The sequence below is a fragment of the Carassius carassius genome, chromosome 5 (assembly GCF_963082965.1).
Source record: "Carassius carassius chromosome 5, fCarCar2.1, whole genome shotgun sequence".
Taxonomy (NCBI): Eukaryota; Metazoa; Chordata; class Actinopteri; order Cypriniformes; family Cyprinidae; genus Carassius; species Carassius carassius.
In genome coordinates, this window is record NC_081759.1 from 30,205,153 (window position 1) to 30,222,639 (window position 17,487).

General features: G+C 39.7%; 1 protein-coding gene across 3 annotated transcripts; it reads right to left on the bottom strand.

Annotated features, from left to right (window-relative positions):
- Positions 1-1,468: 1,468 nt before the first annotated feature.
- On the bottom strand, positions 1,469-14,441 carry LOC132141223 (ectoderm-neural cortex protein 1). 3 transcript variants are annotated; one of them, XM_059550552.1, is made up of 4 exons: positions 14,082-14,441; positions 12,694-12,993; positions 10,731-12,254; positions 1,469-5,055 (listed from the first exon to the last, which is right to left on the bottom strand). In XM_059550552.1, exons 2-3 carry the CDS (start codon positions 12,985-12,987, stop codon positions 10,773-10,775), a joined length of 1,776 nt encoding a protein of 591 aa, XP_059406535.1. In that variant the 5' UTR covers positions 12,988-12,993; positions 14,082-14,441; the 3' UTR covers positions 1,469-5,055; positions 10,731-10,772. The 3 variants fall into 3 exon arrangements, with proteins under 3 accessions (XP_059406535.1, XP_059406536.1, XP_059406537.1); XM_059550553.1 differs by lacking the exon at positions 14,082-14,441 and adding an exon at positions 13,245-13,638; XM_059550554.1 differs by lacking the exon at positions 1,469-5,055 and adding an exon at positions 6,148-7,100.
- Between the last annotated feature and the right edge of the window lie 3,046 nt (positions 14,442-17,487).

Consider the following 17,487-nt stretch of genomic DNA (forward strand, 5'->3'; position numbering starts at 1 on the left):
TGACAATGTTCTCCTTTACATTTCTGGGCCTTGAATGTTTCACTTGCGTTGCTATCTATGTAGGGTTCAGAGAGCTCTCGGACTTCTTTAAAAATACATTAATTCATGTACCGAGGAAGAACAAGTTTTATTGGCTTTTAATGATATGAGGGTGAGCAATTAATGACAGAATTTTCATTTTTGGGTGAACTATCTCATTACAGGTTTAAGACTGGCCATGAGTGTAAATTAGAGAATGCCATCAGAGAAAGACACACTTGTTTTGCAAAGTCTGCTATTTTTATTGTAGCCACTGGTTGAATAGCAAGGCACTCTACACCTGATTGATCATTGGATCAGATTTCACTCAGAGCAACCTATTATTGGCCAAGAGACCACGTGACATCTCAAGGAGGCTCTTACCATGGCAGCTCTCTGGAACTGACAGACATGTTGCCTGGCAACAGGAACTGGAGGGACACGATATCATATGACTGTGTTTATTGCATGTATATGTAGAGTGTTACTTATAATAAGTTTTGATTGGAGGAAATAGCCATGCCATTACACAATCTATATAATATCTCCAATATTAACATTAATATTTATGATTCGATGAAGTCAACGTGTTATTATCATGGAGATATATTATAATCACTTGGGCTACATGAGCCTGTGAGAAGTGTGAACTTTACAGCTTTCTCAGGGTGTGATTAAGCACATCCTTATCATCTCGCCGTAGCATGCCTGAGTATGTGTCAAGAGCCTGTAAAACTGGTCTTTCTTTAACGTACTGAAAGTGAGTCGTTTTATCCCAGGAATGTAAACACTCCTGTCCTCAGGATGAGAAGGTTTGTAACATTGTGAGTCACTGTGTCTGTTTACTCATGGTATTCCTGGTAATTTTTGAGGGCAGGGTGCAGAATCTTTGGAATGGTTAAAAATAGAGCATACATGGTTATTTGATATCCATTAAGGAATTACAGGAACAATATAAGAGGACAATGATAAAGAACTTAGGAGGAACTTCCATGAAAAATGGAAAGAGGACAAGAATAGAAGGCCTATGGCGGAGGTCTTTTTACATTTTTAGGTTTCACATCAGCTGCCAGAGTTTGCAGATAATGGTTAGGGTTGCCACGGCAACAATGAAATAAAACGGAAAGTATCTTATGGGTCACGTATGGCTGTTGCTTTCTGTCTTGGACACACACACACACAGACAGACACGACAAGATGATCTCAGCCTTTTCTGTACATTTATAGGGGCCCTTAATAAACACACACCCATTTAATACATTGTACAGACAAGTGCTGCCTGCCATATAAAGATGTGCAGATATGAGAGAAACGAGCTCCAAATAAGCCATGCTGTAATTAAAAGCTTCATTTCTTTACATAAAAGAGCAGAAAACTTAGTTCAGGATTATAAAAGCATGTACTGAAGTCATTTTTGTAAAGTCAGGAAAACTTGAATAATGCAAGAAGCTTTTATACGGTATCTATCAAGAGGAAAAACTCTTGTCTTTATTTAGCCATGAATTTCACATTGTGAAAAAATCACTTGTACAAAATAATGTTAACCGCAGTGGTTGAGATAAAATAATACAATTATATAATACGACAAATATAGAAATTAAAAGAAAAATGACGCCCACACAAAACAACAGTACAGGCCAACATTGACAGTGCTTTAGCAATGCGTCTGTTCGTGAAGGCATACAGCTTTTTAAGAGTTCTAAATGCACACAGGCTTATGAGTCACCTCTGAATCAGTCTTTCACTTCAGCAGGAGGAGAAGGGAAGAAGGGAGGGCAAAGGAGCAAGAGGGAGAGAGGAGGGAAAAACAAAACACTTGACTATTACTAGTTCAAATGGAGAGGGGGCAATGATTGTTGACCATTGCTGTGGCAATAGTGTTATGCGAGGGGGGCAGATAAGGGTTTTTGATTGGCTGGAGGTCAGAGTGTGCAGTGTTCTGTGAAAAGGTATTCTGAAATGGGGAAGGAGGGGGTAAAATATGGAGGGGGTATAAGAGCCTAAAGGCTAATCGAAACATTGTAAGCAAGAATTTCCTGGAGGGGATGAGAGGGTTTGTGGGAGGAATGCTTGCTACCGGTTTTCCTCTCTTAGGGCTTTCCTTCAACTTTGCTGTTGCTGTGCAATTGAACAGCATGGAATACTATATTCTATTATTTAAAGCTATATAATTTGTTTGTAGCATGTACAACAGTGTTGTCACAACAGCTATAGTGTAGCAAACGGCTAGTGGTGTTATACAACCTACCCGAACACTGTTGTCGCTCTGCAGTGAATATTAAAACAGACAGATCATCTTTACAAGAAGTACATTTGGCATCGACATGAAAGCACTATGGTCTTTGCCCTTATGTAGACATCACTGTTAGTTATTCCAAGACCTTTGGGATTCAGCTTTATCATAATAAACACCATTTTGTTCATCATCATTAAATTTGCCCAATGAAATCATCACTTTTTATGTCACAGGCTGTAGCAAACAACATCCACTCTTAAAAAGGAAAGGTTTTGTATTGAGGTTCTTTAATCGTTAGATTATTAAAAAGTTCTTCATACTAACACTGCGTCTACATAGTTCGCCGTCTACAATTAATAATAAAATAAGTTCCGAATCCATTTATACTGTTGTCAGAAATAGCACAAGCACGTGGAGTGTGTCAGAAACATAAAGGTGCGTAAGTTTATAGTCTGTCATGTCACAATACCTGAAGACAGCATTGTGGTTTATAATGGGCTCTCTTTGCTTTTGTTGTAACACATCATTCATATCTAGTGTAAATAAGATTCTTGGAAGAATGTATCCATTGAAGAGTTATTTGAAGAACCCAAAATGGTTTGTCTATGGCATCACTGGGAAAAATCCTTTTTGGAACCTGTGTTTTTAAGAGTGCATCCAGCAAGGTGACTGTGACAGATTCCTAATCCAATCATAATGTTAACAGCACCGCTGAACTATAAGGGACAGTCAAAGTTACAACATGCTGGTGAGAGTTCACAATCCTCAGATAGCTCTACAGGACCCTTACAACCCAAAGATACCCTGTGTCAGGCTGAGTTTCAGTACGGACAGAGTGATGAATGCAGAGCAGAGTTACAGAGGGTGAATACCGGCCCCAGTTTGGCATGGGGTCACAGGTCGAAAGCACTTGCTAAACTACACTTATGTTTTAGTAAGCGAAACATAATGCTTTTTAGATGGAGGTTTAAGGTCAATCTATATAGTATAAGATATCAAACAGTTGATGCAGGTCAGAGAACCATCACCACTAGATGAATTGACCTGTGGTTTAAGCACATCAGCACATCTCAATTACTTAATTTATAGAACCGGATTCATTTGGGTAAAATTTAAAGGGATGGTTCACCCAAAAATGACAATTTTGAGAGTGAGTACAAGATGGCAATCATCATTTTTGGGGGAATTGGTCCTCCATTTTGAAGAAAACCATCCCCCAAACTCTCAAAACCACTTCCCAACTCCCCCATGGCCTGCACACCCTGGGTAATCTGAACCTCTGACATCATTCGGCCCATTCTTATCCTTTCAATGACCTTTGACCTCCAAGCCTCCCTGTTTTTGATCAGATGAACAAGAGGCTCAAGAATCCGCTGACCACTACAAATTCCACCTGCTCAGTCAAAATGACCTTATGTAAATGTGCAAAAGAGCAGCAGGAACACAGCGTTTTGGGCCATGCGCGGTACAATAACCTGTCAACTTCTACACATCCAAATATATATGCAAGCAGAAACATTAACAATAAATTAAAAAAAAGAAATATTGTTAATACACAATGGATCAAACAAAACAGACAGCTTAAAAAAATCATAAATTAAGACTATTAATGTGTGAAGCCAGACAACCAGTTTTTTGCACTTTTTTTCTGTGTCTTTTTTTTTTTACATTTACAGTTTCGTTGTTGTTGCCATAGAGACTGCATTCCCTCGCAGGGTGACGAAACGACTCTCACCTCTTTTCTCTCTCCTTCTGTCGTTCACGTTTACGTGACTGTATGTGCTTAGAATAGTACAGGCAAAAAACAGCAAAACAGAAGAGTCTTGCGCAGTTTAAATCTTGTGTCGGAGAAATGTCCTGATCTGCAGTCAGTCAGTCATCAGAAGCTGGAATGACAGTGTTTGTTGGTGCTTTCTCAGAGGGCATGCTCACGCTGTTTATTTCTGAGGGGGCGGGGGTATGATTGGGTGTTGAGTGGGGTCAGACGGACATGCTGGGACATGCCTCTCCCGCACTCACTTAGTCGCAAACGCACAGCTGGCACGTGTACCTTGGGACACACTGTGCCCGTGTCCATTTTCACACCAAGCTGCTAAGGTCTGTTCAACAGGAACAGTTCAGCATCAGCCTGTCCTTCTCGTACAGACGTGTGAAGGACAAATACTTAAACAATGCTTGCTCACATTTCCTTCTGTTCTTTTTGTGATGTTTATCAGTCCTTTAAGAGTCCACATCAGCCTTTCTTCAGAGCAAGGTCTATTTTTTAACATCAACATGGGAGAAAAGGTAGATACATATCAGAACATGAGGTACTTTTCCTGGAGGATCTTAACATCTCCAATCATGCGTTGAGACTCTTGTTGTTCTCCCAATCAAAAGCTTCCACTCATCCTTCATGCATTATACAAATTAAGACAGGCATACGGGTCTATTTTAGCTTGCACGGCATCAGCATTGTACAAAAACGGTCAGATTACACAAACGAGGGGGACGAATATGATGATTATGCTGGTTACGATCAAAGCAGACTGGACTTCAGGGTGCGTCGCAGTTCTTTTGGTTTTCACGGTGAAGCCGAAGTTCTGATTCTCCAAAAAATGAACGATGAGACATCACAATGTACTTAAAACTTCCAAGTAGGACGTAAAAAAGAAAAGCTTTGCGAATGGACTTTGTACACAATATTTAGGTTAGCTCTTATGGGAGAAAATCGCTTCATAAAATTGCACAGGAAGCTTATAGCGTTTCTTCACAGTTGGACTCCAGTAGACAATAACATCGACAAATGGACACACAGAATTCTGTGGAAAGATAAAACAAAAACAGATTAGGAATTTCAATTTCTCATTTTACTTTCGAAAGCTAGACTTGAACTTCACATTTTCGCCACACATTCACACACGCATTTCTGGAAAGAATAACATCTCACAAATATAATTTCAGATAATCTGTTCCTTATCTTTTCTTTTTTCCCCTCAAGGAAAAACAAAAGAAGAGAGAACAGGCCAGACCCTCAAACCTGTTCAACAGCAAACACAAGGCATTGCAATACACACACAGGCCTGAACTCTTTAAAATACTGCATACAGTCCGATAATTAATGGTATTAAAGAAGGCACATTTAGGAACCTAGACCACAACTGAATATAGTGCAACAAAGGTTTCCTCTTTTCTCCATTGTTGTACCAAATGCAACAGTATGTTTTTCCTCTTTGGCTTTGTCTGTACTTTCGTTTTACAGCCTTAAGCTTCCACAAAGACCATATCCATTCTGAAGTCACGTATTCTCTCTCAGTGCCTCAAGCTTGAAATAAAGGAGACAGATGAAGTGGAGGTGATCATTTGAAAGCTGAAGTCCCCCAGAGCGACCAAATTAAGTCGTTAGCAGACATTTTCTCTCTCTTTTCCTTCCCATCTCCTACTTTCTTATTTTAAGTTCCGCATACAGTTCATATAAATGAAAGTAAAGGGCAGTAGAGCCCTGCAGTTACAGTAGAATCGCTTGCCAATTAAAACCCACTCAAACAGAAGCCCAACGAGACCGAGAGCGGGCAAAGCCAAATCCATCCCTCCATCGATCCCAGGGCCGGTTGAGTTTCCATTCCGCAGAGCTGCTTTTGAAAACAAAATGTTTGGTGAACTGTGACACTTCATCTAAGCAGCATGGAGTTGACGGTGAATGAACACAGCTTAGGCTTAATGACCTCCCTCCACTCCCACACCCGCCAAACACAAGCCTGGCATAAACACACACGCGCGTATGTGCAGCACACACTCGTGCACAAGCGCAGCAACATACAAGCTTAGTTTTTACCATGGTGGCTATCTTCCATTGATTTCTTTATTTCATACTAAGCTAAGGACAAATATAAAAATAACATTTCAACTCTTACCCAAAATTTGGAACCATATTGTAAGTTGAAACATTTAATTTGTGAATCTCAAAATAGTCAACTATTTGACATTTCGATCCATCACTACTTTATGTTTTTAAAAAGATGCTTTCATTTTTGAGGATTATGGCATCAAAGTTTGACAAAAAGAATCCCACAGCACAGATCCTCTATTCAAACTGCTAAAGACTGAGGCTATTTGTTGTTGGCCATCTTTTAGGAAAAATAAATAAATAACTGCACACACAGATATGTTGTTTGTCATTCTGTCTGTTCTGGTATAAAATAAATACTTCAGCAAAGAACATCAATGAACCTTTGCAGAGTTCAACAGCACATTTGGACAAAAAAAACAGTTTCACAGAGAGAGGGAAAAGATAAGAGATAAAGAGAACAGTGTGTCTGTGTGCGTAGGAAAGGGAGGATTCTCTGTAACCAGATGCATTCCCATGGGAGAAACATAGCAGGAGTTTGAGTGTGAGAAAACACAGTTGGAGAGAAAGAGCAAGACTGAAAATCTTTGTTTACCCCTTCCTTATCCAGTCCTCCCCCTCTCCCCTCATCTCGGTCTTCTCTCTCCTCCCACTCCTCTGGCCAGCAGTGAGGCTCCTCATTGTAATAGGGAGGAAGCTTGCTTACAACACTTCATGGTCTTTTAAATGCACAGGAATGGCTCAGTGAACAAAGGCAGGACCACCACTTTGAAATGAACTGCCCTGTCAAGGTGGGCGGCGTTTCACACGCACATGGTCAAAGAGATTTTAAAAGCGAAGCTAAATGACCAGTACCAAAGGGTCAGGAATGGAATGAGTGCAAAGGACTGCCTGAGTTTTTGATTTTCAGTGAGGAGGAAGTTAAGTTGGTGCTTGTTCTATTTAGTCTACTGTCCTGGAGTTTGAGTCACTATCAGTAATTATGGGCTATTCTGTTCTTGCTGCAGTCGGACTGATTACCTGCCATGAAGGGAGAGGAGAAATTAATGTATAAAATAATTTCATTCTACAAGGCAGAGATCAATATTTTTATTGTTCGGTGCTTTTACACGAAGAATAAATTGCTAAATATAAATGCCCCCCAGCCCCATTTCTTTCAACGGACATTCTCATAAAAAAAAAAAAAAAAAATGCACATATTGCCCAAATATTGTTCTTATTTTCCATTCTTATTGCATCCAGATAGATTTTTGCATCTAAACTCACATCTCAATCAAGGATCTCAGCAAACCTCAAAACATGGGTCTCTGAACTTACTCTGTTTTGTTTTACTAGACACTTGTGTTTTATCTAAATGCATTTCAAACAAGTATGTTAATTTCACCATCTTTATTTCATCAATGATTAACCAATCACAGGAGATACAGCTTACAGTTAAATCAAATGCTTTAGTCAGACTCAAGGTTGCGTATGCTCTCCTTTTTTGTTTACTCTTTATACAAATGACTGTCTTAGTATAAATAAGAATAATTATATTATCAAATACTCTGACGACACAGTGATATTGAGTCTCTTAGACAAAGATCATGATATATTAGCGTATCAGTCTGAAATTGAGAATTTTGTGCGGTGGTGTAATGTAAATCATCTTATCGTAAATGTATCAAAAACGAAGGAAATGATAATAGACCCAAAAAGATTAGGTGATTATAGCCCAGTAATCATCTATGATAACATCATTGAGCAGGTGGATACCTATAAGTATCTAGGTGTGGTCATTGATCGTTCATTTACTTGGAAAGCCCACATTGATTACATTTGTTCAAAATTTCAACAACGCTTATATTTTTTTGAGACGACTTAGGCTGTTTGGTGTAAATCAGAGAATTATGCAATTATTCTATTATGCTGTCTTAGGTAGTCTTTTGATTTATGGGATGCAAACTTGGTATGGCAATCTTTCGGTCCAATTAAAATCACAGCTTGCTCGTCTTGTAAAAATTGCAATGAAAGTTATGGATGTAAGAGAGTACTCACTTCAATCAATTTACGATGCGTTGATTTTTAAAAATGCACAGACAATAGTGAGTGATTCAAGCCATGTTTTATTCCCAATGTATCAGCTTCTGCCATCAGGGAGACGGTATAGAGTCCCATTGTGTAAGAGCGACCGTTACAAAAAGTCATTTATTCCTGTATCAATTAATATGTTAAATAGCAAGATGTAGTAATGTAGTCATGTTGAATCGGATCCATTTTTTATTGCCTATATGGTGGAAAGAGGTGACTGTTGCTGCTGTTAATATTTTAGCTTTTTATTGGTTGTGTGTGTATATTTGTATGTATGTATATGTTGTGAATCAATGCAGCTTGAGTCCAAGACAAATTTCCTTAAAAAGGACAATAAAGTATACAAACAAACAAACTTCAATCGTATTAGTCATTAATTTTTTTTTTTATCTACATAATGGGATTGTAGCACTGCTTTATCCAGCATGTACATGCATTAGGTGTGGTCATATTTGCAAAATTTCAAGAGAAATTTCTACTATCTGCCAGTCAGGCTGATATGCAAATCTGTGTGACCAACTTAAACCAATGCTGAATCTACATGGGGAAATCTTGTGCCATCACACAAATGACAGACTATCTAGATTCCTTTTAAAATGACTGTATTTGTTGTGAAAATTCACTAAACAACTGTAAATGTGACCACACCTTTAAACAGAAAACAGTGATGCACAATGTCTACTTAATATTGATTAGGCATTGTAGCATATATTTACTTACATAAAGACTGTAGCTAAACAATGCAAAATTCTACTGTAACCATACTGCAACGGGACGGGACAGAACTTTGCCCAGACTTCAAGCTAGCATGCTCCATGTTGTCAACACGCTGCTCATCCAAATTAAACAACTCACCTTTTCTTTCTGTCTTCTCTCTGAGCCCTACCTCCTCCCTTATTTGCCCTACCACTCTTTCCTGCTTTTTCCACCCTTAGACAAATTTCCCCCTCAGGAACAATAAAAGTCTTCTATTCTGCTTCAATTACCCACGGTGCAACGCCCCTCACTGCACACTCATAACTCATTCAGCTCTACCGCAAGCTGCCTCCTCACAACAAGAGGCACACAAACTCTGGATCTAAATTTTACATGTGAAGATTTGCATACGTCCACACACACACACTGAAATTCAGGTGTAACCTAACATCTTTCTCTGGTAGGTATATGGAGCTTCAATCTCCAGCTCAAAGACCAAGGCTGAATTCTCTAAAGCAAGGATTTATTTATTTTTCCTCCCTCACAGTCTGGAGACAGATCAGATACAGCAGAGTCTCCATATCAGCCAGACCAGACAGAGCGCTCACACACACATACTGCATCGCTGGACATATCCCTGCTGAGAAGTAGATAACGGAAAGCATGATGCCCTTTTCTGATGCAGTCCTGCTGTGACCAAAGCCTGTTTTCCTGAAGAGTGAGCAAAGCTAAATAGCCACTATTTTCATGGACTCTCAGGAGACGTGACATCTGTAGCAACCTATTATAAAACATCCATTAATGCACCAGCTTTGAAAGTTATTGATTAAAGCAAAACGCTGAGATAAGTACACCTATACACAACAGACAAATCTCCTCACAGAAACCAAGAAAAACAGCAAAAAGACTAGTAGTGAAGGAACAAGAGAGAACACAAAAACGCACTGGGTAACTGTTATGGATTTTGCACATGAGCGGTGTTGAACTGGTTGAGATTCATAGCATGTTGCCTTGCCATTTCTTTCCTCTCTGCTTCCTGAAACAAACTAATTGTTCGGTCAATACTCAATTTGCCATTGATTTGAAAAAGGCTCTTTGTCAATGTATGCATGAGGCAGATCATGAGGGATAAATAATCTCTATATGCAAATGCAGTATGCATATGAACACAAGCCATGTAAAATGTTTCAATGTGTCCAGTACACTTTCAAAGAGGGTACTGTGTATGGCAACTAAAACACTGGAATTTTTTTATAAAAAGAGTTAGAGATAAAATGTTCTGGGAAAAAACAGGTTCACAAAATTAACTAACAAACGTTGCGAAATTCCCTCCCTCCCTTAAAATTTCTTAAAATCTGTTGCAGTTCTTACAACCACTTGTAGACATTATGTAAACAATGTGATTTTCTGGATGAATGTCCACAATGAAATGAAAACTGATTCTAGCAATACATAAAATGTCCAAATATACAGACAGGAATCTAGAAATTCTATCCAATGATAAGCCAATAATTTTATGTCAAGTCTGATAAATGATAACTGATAAATACAAATTAATTTCTATACTATTTTATCTAAATCGATTTAAAATAAATCAGAGCAAATTTATCTGAAGGGCCATTTCATTTTAAATGAATTTAAATAGCCCAACTTTATGACGTACAGCATGAAAATGGGATACCCTGACTAGACTGACATTTGATTGATTACATTGTACAGTTTTTAAATTATTACTTTTAAAATATTAACTTTAAGATGAATACTGCAGATTAAATAATCTAGTATCATTAGATTACTGATATGGTACTACGATCTAATAATTTTCCAAAAAAAAGTAACATGCTTGCTAAGCCTAGTAATTCTTTTTTTAGACTGCAAACCTACCTTGTAGGAACAGTAGGGTCACATGGGGAGAACAGGCGTCCTTCAGGCTGGGAGGTGTTTCCAGGTGCTGACGAAGGCAGTGGGGATTAAGGAATATGGTACGGTAGTGATGCTGTTCCATGCATCCAGCGTGGGGTCGTAACAGTCCAGGGTTTTGCAGCGCTGTGTACCGAAGTAGCCACCCACCACATAAAGTTTGTTTCCAGAGGCCACCGCTTGGCAGCTCATTCGTTTTGCCGTAACATCTCCAACTTTGGTCCACTGATAAGTCTCACTGCTGAATTTGTAAGCAGAGCAAGCAGAGAATTCGGTGTCGCCTCCCATTACAAAGATCTGGTTGCCGAGAACAGCAGCTGCAGTGTAGCGCCACGGCTGTGGACAGGATGCCGGGACCGCCCAGCGATTTTCGGAGGGATCGTAGCACTGAACTTTAGGCAGCTTGTCATGGGCCACACTTGTCCCACCGAAGGCAAATAACTTCAGCTTAACGCTGACAACAGCAGCATTGCTAACTCCTTCTCGCAGTGGTGCCACCATGCTCCACTTATTAGCAACTGGGTCAAACTGCTCTACCTGCTTCAAGGACACAGATGGTGATGCAGGCAGACAGCCAGTGGCAGCTGTGTGACCTCCAACGACGTACAGGCAGTGGCGTAACTCAGCGGAACCATGACCGTAACGTGCTATCAGCATCGGAGCCGCTTTGGACCATTCTTCATGTAATGTGTCATACACCCAGACGTCCTTAGACACACCATTCTCTGAGCCCCGGCCCCCAGTCACATACACTTTGCAGCCAATGGCACAGGCGCTGAACTCTTTGCGTGGACTGGGGATGTCTGCCTTTGGAATGATCTCTTTGGCCTTCTGGTCCACCAGGTAGAGCTTGTCACACATAAACGTGGGGCCACCCAACAAGAAAAGGGCATGGCTGGTCTTGCGGGGCCGGGCGCAAGGACTATTGACGACGCCGTCGTTTTGCAAGATGCGCAGTTTGCAGCGGATTGCCTCGTCCACCAGCTCTTTGCTTTTAGCCTGTGCGATGATTAGCTCCTCCGTAGAGACGTTCTCCATGAGGAATATGGCAGGCAGGAGAGCCAGACGCACAGTACGGAGCAGCTCCGGAAGGTGACAGTGCCTCCTCTCAAGGTCATAGTTTACCCAGTTAAGCGCCGATTCGTAGACCAGACGCTCGTCCTCGGTTTCGAGCTCTTCGTGTGCCAGCAGTTGGACCAGCATGTCCTTAGGCAGCTGGAGAAACTCTTCAGTCTTGCAGATAGCAGGGAAGTTACTGAGGCACATGCTCCAGGAGAGCTGGAACAGCTGGGTGCACTGGTGAGCATCTGAGAGAAGCAGCATGCCCAGGCAGTTGGATGGGTGAAGGTTCTTCTCCAGGAACTCGGCACAAGCATCACGGATGTCCTGAAACTCCAGCATGTCACCGGCCTCAAGGAGAGACTCTGCGTTCTCCTCGTTTATTATCACCCTTGACGAATAAGCATAGTCCAGAAGGAGCTCCAATACCTAGACAACGCAGAGTAAATGCAAAGTTAAATACATTTACAAAACTTTTATGCAGTCAAACTGTAATGCGTGTTACTTTGCAAAAGGCCTGATTTTCAACCTGATGATAAACTCCAGAGCTACTTCAAGGTTTCAGTACTCTTCAATTAACAATGTGTTGTACATTTAAACCAGAGTATCTGACAAAGACAAAAATTATTTGTTATCATGTACTCACCCTCATGTCATTTCAAACAATTATTAAGCACAAAAGATGGTATTTTTAAGTTTTTGTTTTGTCCTACAAAAGGGAGGAAAGAGAGATTTTCCACAAAAGAAATCACACATGTTTGGAACCATACGAGGTGGGGTAAATAACAGAATTAACTTTTTTGGCTGATCTATCCCTTTCACACACTTTGACTACTCTACAAATTCAAGCACTTCCACAGTAAGTTACCTCTGGATGAATGGAGTCCCTGAAGTCCACTTCACTGTCCTGACTCTCTCTCAGCCCTCCGCTGAACATGGCTTCAAAGTAGCGGCTGCATGCGGCCAGCACAGCCCTGTGGCACGGGAAAGAGCGGTTTCCCGCGTGAAGCAGAACATCGGTGAAGAGTCTCTGCTGCCGAAGAGCATTCAGGTGCATTAGCACGCTGTCAGCATACGAGGACTTGTGGAACAGGTAGATGTTCATAGAGCCCGTGCTGGCACGAGACTTGCGGTTCTCGTGGACACAGACCGACATTTTCATTGAATCCTGAAAAAAAAGGAGAAAAGTTGTTCCGTTTACAAAAGATGGAAGAATAGACACTGATCACAAATAACTTTTTCTACAGGGAATGTGCGCTAACCTTTTTAGACTTTTAAAATCACACTGAGGATGAAAGACAAAATATTTTAATAGCACCTCTGTACCCTATTGGCGTTGTCCGTTCTAGGAGCTGACTGACATTGTTTTGAACAATGATATGATCAGTATCAACACAATACACAAAGAGCATGCCAAACCTCAACATGAAGGCAGAGAAGATGATGTAATTCTGCAAACCCAACATAAAAACCCACTGGAAGCCTCTCTGATGTCTAGCCGACTGGAATGCGAACAAATGCAAGGGAGTCTAATCATTACCAGGTGTTCAAAGACAGAACGGATAAGGAGGGGGAAACGGTTTGCAAAAAAAAAAAAAAAAACTTTCAGAAGTAAACACCCCCGCATGAAAATTCACAGTGGAAAAACGAACAAAGAGTGGAGAACCAGGCACAGAGTCAACACGAAGTGTGTCAATGTCACCGACTGCCATCTGGTCGCCTATATAGTGCACATTCAAATCCAATCAGTCTGAATTTCCATGTAACCGATACACGCCCTCCGGTCCCTGCTGGCTGTCAACATCCCTCCGAGGAGAATTTAATCGTGTTTCCACTATTGTTGTGCAGAGGCTAAATGTAGTTGCGAACATGGCTAAATACATTAAGGACACACAAGCAATGATGATGTATCACACCTGATATAATCCAATAATCTATTTATATTGGCCACAGCTGTGAAGTAAAAGAGCCAGAAACCCTGTGCTGACATTGGCTATTAATTATTTTGCAACACTGCACTGAAGAATAGCAATGTGATGCGAAAGATATGTTTGATAGAACATAAAAAAAATCAAGTAAGAGGTTACAATAAAGAGTGTAATGACAATTTGTGTAATGACAAATAAGGCTATTAAAAAAATACAACTAGAATAATTAATATACATTTCAAAAAGTTTCACATGCTTTAATAGAGAAATGTCCTATGAAATGTGTACTAGAAACAACCTAGGGTAACTAAATACGTTATATTATTACCTGTTCAGGAGGAATGAGGACTTCAGTTCCGTCTGCTTTGGCCCTCAAACATGCCACAAAGCGACGCGTGCACAGTCACAATACTGGCGGCGCTTAACGCTCTGGCAACAGCGTCCGATGTCGCGTGGATAAACCACAAAATAAACAAATGAAGAATATTTGAATCCACTTGCTTTTAACGTAAGAAACCAGCCTAGAAATACAGTTTGGTCTGTTGTTGCTGAGTTACATAGACAACTGCAGTTCCTGTATCTTTATGACTACTGTGCACAACTACATTCGCTCGTATCGTCACACAGCAGCTCCGCCACCGCGCGCGTGTGTGTCTGTACAAGTCTCAATAGTGAACATCTGACGGGTGTGAACAGCTTTAAGAGGACGAAGAAAGAGAGGCGGAGCGCTACTGCTATTTAGGAGAGTGTGGGAGGAGACAGAGCCATGAACTGGCGTGAAAAGAGATAAGGAGATTGTGGTTGGGGCTTATTAATAGAAAAATAAAGGAATTTTACTATGCTGCATATCACCAAGGAGTTTGTGTGTATCAAAGTATTCAAAGTCTCTGTACACATTACTGTATATTTCGCATATAACTGACCTTTTAGAAGTGCTGATTAAGAGTCATCCTACCTGGCAACTCCAGTGGCAATACTGTTTTTTCAAGTGAAAGTCATTTCAATCATAAAGTCTACCCAGACAACAACATAGTATTGGCCCAGATCCAATCCATACCTGGCCTATGTGAAATCCATGCAGGCCAGATGTGGGCCGGTGTTCTGACAAATAATGCTACCTATCAGATTATGCTACCAACACTGTATTTATCATACTGTAAGGGTAGGTTTAGGGTTGGGGTAGGTGTACATGTTAATAAAGCCTCACACCTTATTAATATCATGCATGAAGCAAAATCTGATAGGTAACACTTTTCGCTATCGAATTATGCTACCATTGGTTTTAATGGGAGGTAGCATTTTTCGACAAGGCAGCACAAATCGACAGAACACCGGATCTGGGCTGACACTGGTTGCTGTCTGGGTATAAATTGTGCATCCAGCCTTAACTTTTTTCCTCATTAGTCTTGAGATGCACTACCATGCACACGCTGGTTAGTAGGTTCAGAGCTAGTTTTGAATTTATATTCACGGAACAATGTCGCCCCCTGCTGAACAAAATATGCACTTGCGTTGTCTGATTCATCCCTGTAAATGCCCTTGACATATTGTATGTAGGTGATTTGAATTTCTACCTTTTTAATGAAAAATATTTGTTATAATTATAATTATTATAATTGTTATAAACATCAAACGGCGCTGACATAGAAAACCAGGAACTCTTACTATAACCGTGGTGTCATTCATTTCAGGGTTTGTACAACCTTTTGAGAGAAAAATTCAAGCAGTTTACTGTTACTTTCAAGCATTCCACACAAATGTTTTCCAGCACTTTAAAGCTCCAAAATGATCCAGTTTGAAGGTTATTTCTAATGGGATGACCAATATAAACTGTGGTGAACAAACACTTTCAATTCACCATTATAACTTTGTAGATGGCAGCAGTGAAGCACTTATTGGCTTATTAGTCATTCAGTTATATATTTTTTTCCTTTATATGTGGAAATTATAAAATAACAATGATAAAATCACTTTTATAAAATATAAAATCATCAGGAAATAAGATTTTGTCAGAGTTTTGCTCTTTTTTGTGTGTGTATGAAGTAAGAAAAGTTACAAAGTTCTTTGTGCTCTTGTGCAAAGTAGCTACTCATATTTGCTGAAGTTGTTGGTCAGTTCCATGAGACTATAAAAGAATAATGGTACATTTAATAAGAGTACATTACATACATTTTCTACATAAAAATTAGATTTTCCACATTACTGTTGTGAATTAAATATATTTTGTAAGCTTCCCAACTCAAGCTTTACTGTCAAATGTATATAAACATGAAATAAACAAGAAATTAACATGTAATATTTTCAGTTACTGCACACATTAATGCAAAACTATATAAATTATTGTCTCAAATTAAATTAAATCACCTTTAAATTAAAAGAATATTGCACATTGTAATTTCTATGAGTTAAGTCCATTATCAAAGCATTTGTCAATAATACATTCAAAATAGGTAAAATATGTGAATGATTGTATTGCAGGCTGGTTTAAGGTGTGCCCCTAAATTGTCTGCTTGTGTTCCTACATTTCTTTAGTCAGGGGCTTTACAATGCTCCCAGTAAAAATAGTTATTGCCACAAGGTAAAAAAAAATACTGGTATTACTTGAGGGTCCCCATAACGTAGTGAACACCAGTGTACACACACACACACACACACACACACACACACACACACACACACACACACACACACACACACACACACACACACACACACACACACACACACACACACACACACACACAATATTTAGCTGTAGAAACCAGTTCTATACGATCTACTTATGCATACAATGCTTTTGGGCAGCCCAGCTCTGAGTAGGTTTGATGGAATTGACAGTGTTCAGTGTTATTTTTCTCATAATTCTTAAAAAGAAACATCAACAGTTCACTTACATATAAATATTCTGTTCTTTTCCTCATCCTGGTGTTGCTGTAATGTGCCCTTCTTTCTTCACTGACCAAGACCAAGCAAAATATTTTAATTTATTTTTTATTTTATTTTTTCTGTTGTTGTCTAAAAAGTAAAGAATGACTGAATTTTCAAGTATAACGTTTCTAAGTAGAATGTAAGGTCTCTGCACAACAAAAGTGGACGTTTCTGGTTTTATTTAATGTACCTGGGGAAGTCTTTAAATGGTAGTATTGAGAATGACCCAAATATTAATTTTAACAAAGTCTGCTGCCTCAGTTTTTGTGATGACAAATAGCATATACTCCAGAATGTTATGAAGAGGAATTGCAATTAATTGCAAAGTCCCTCTTCACCATAAAATTAACTTAATCCCAAAAACGTTTCCACTGTATTACAGCCTCGCCACAAAAAGGACCAGCTGACATCATGTCAGTGATTCTCTCATTACGACAGGTGAGAGTGTTGATGAGGACAAGGATAGAGATCACTCTGTCATGCTGATTGAGTTAGAATAACAGACTGGAAGCTTTAAAAGGAGGGTGGTGCTTAAAATCATTGTTCTTCCTCTGTTATATGGTTACCTGCAAGGAAATATGTGTAGTTATCATTCCTTTGCACAAAAAGGGATTTACAGGCAAGGATAATGCTGCTAGTAAGATTGCACCTAAATCAATTATTTATCGGCTCACCAAGAACTTTAAGAGGAGAGAGGTTCAATTGCTGTGAAGAAGGCTTCAGGGTAGCCAAGAAAATCCACCAAGTGCCAGGAGCATCTCCTAAAATTGATTCAGCTGCGGGATCGGGGCACCAGCAGTGCAGAG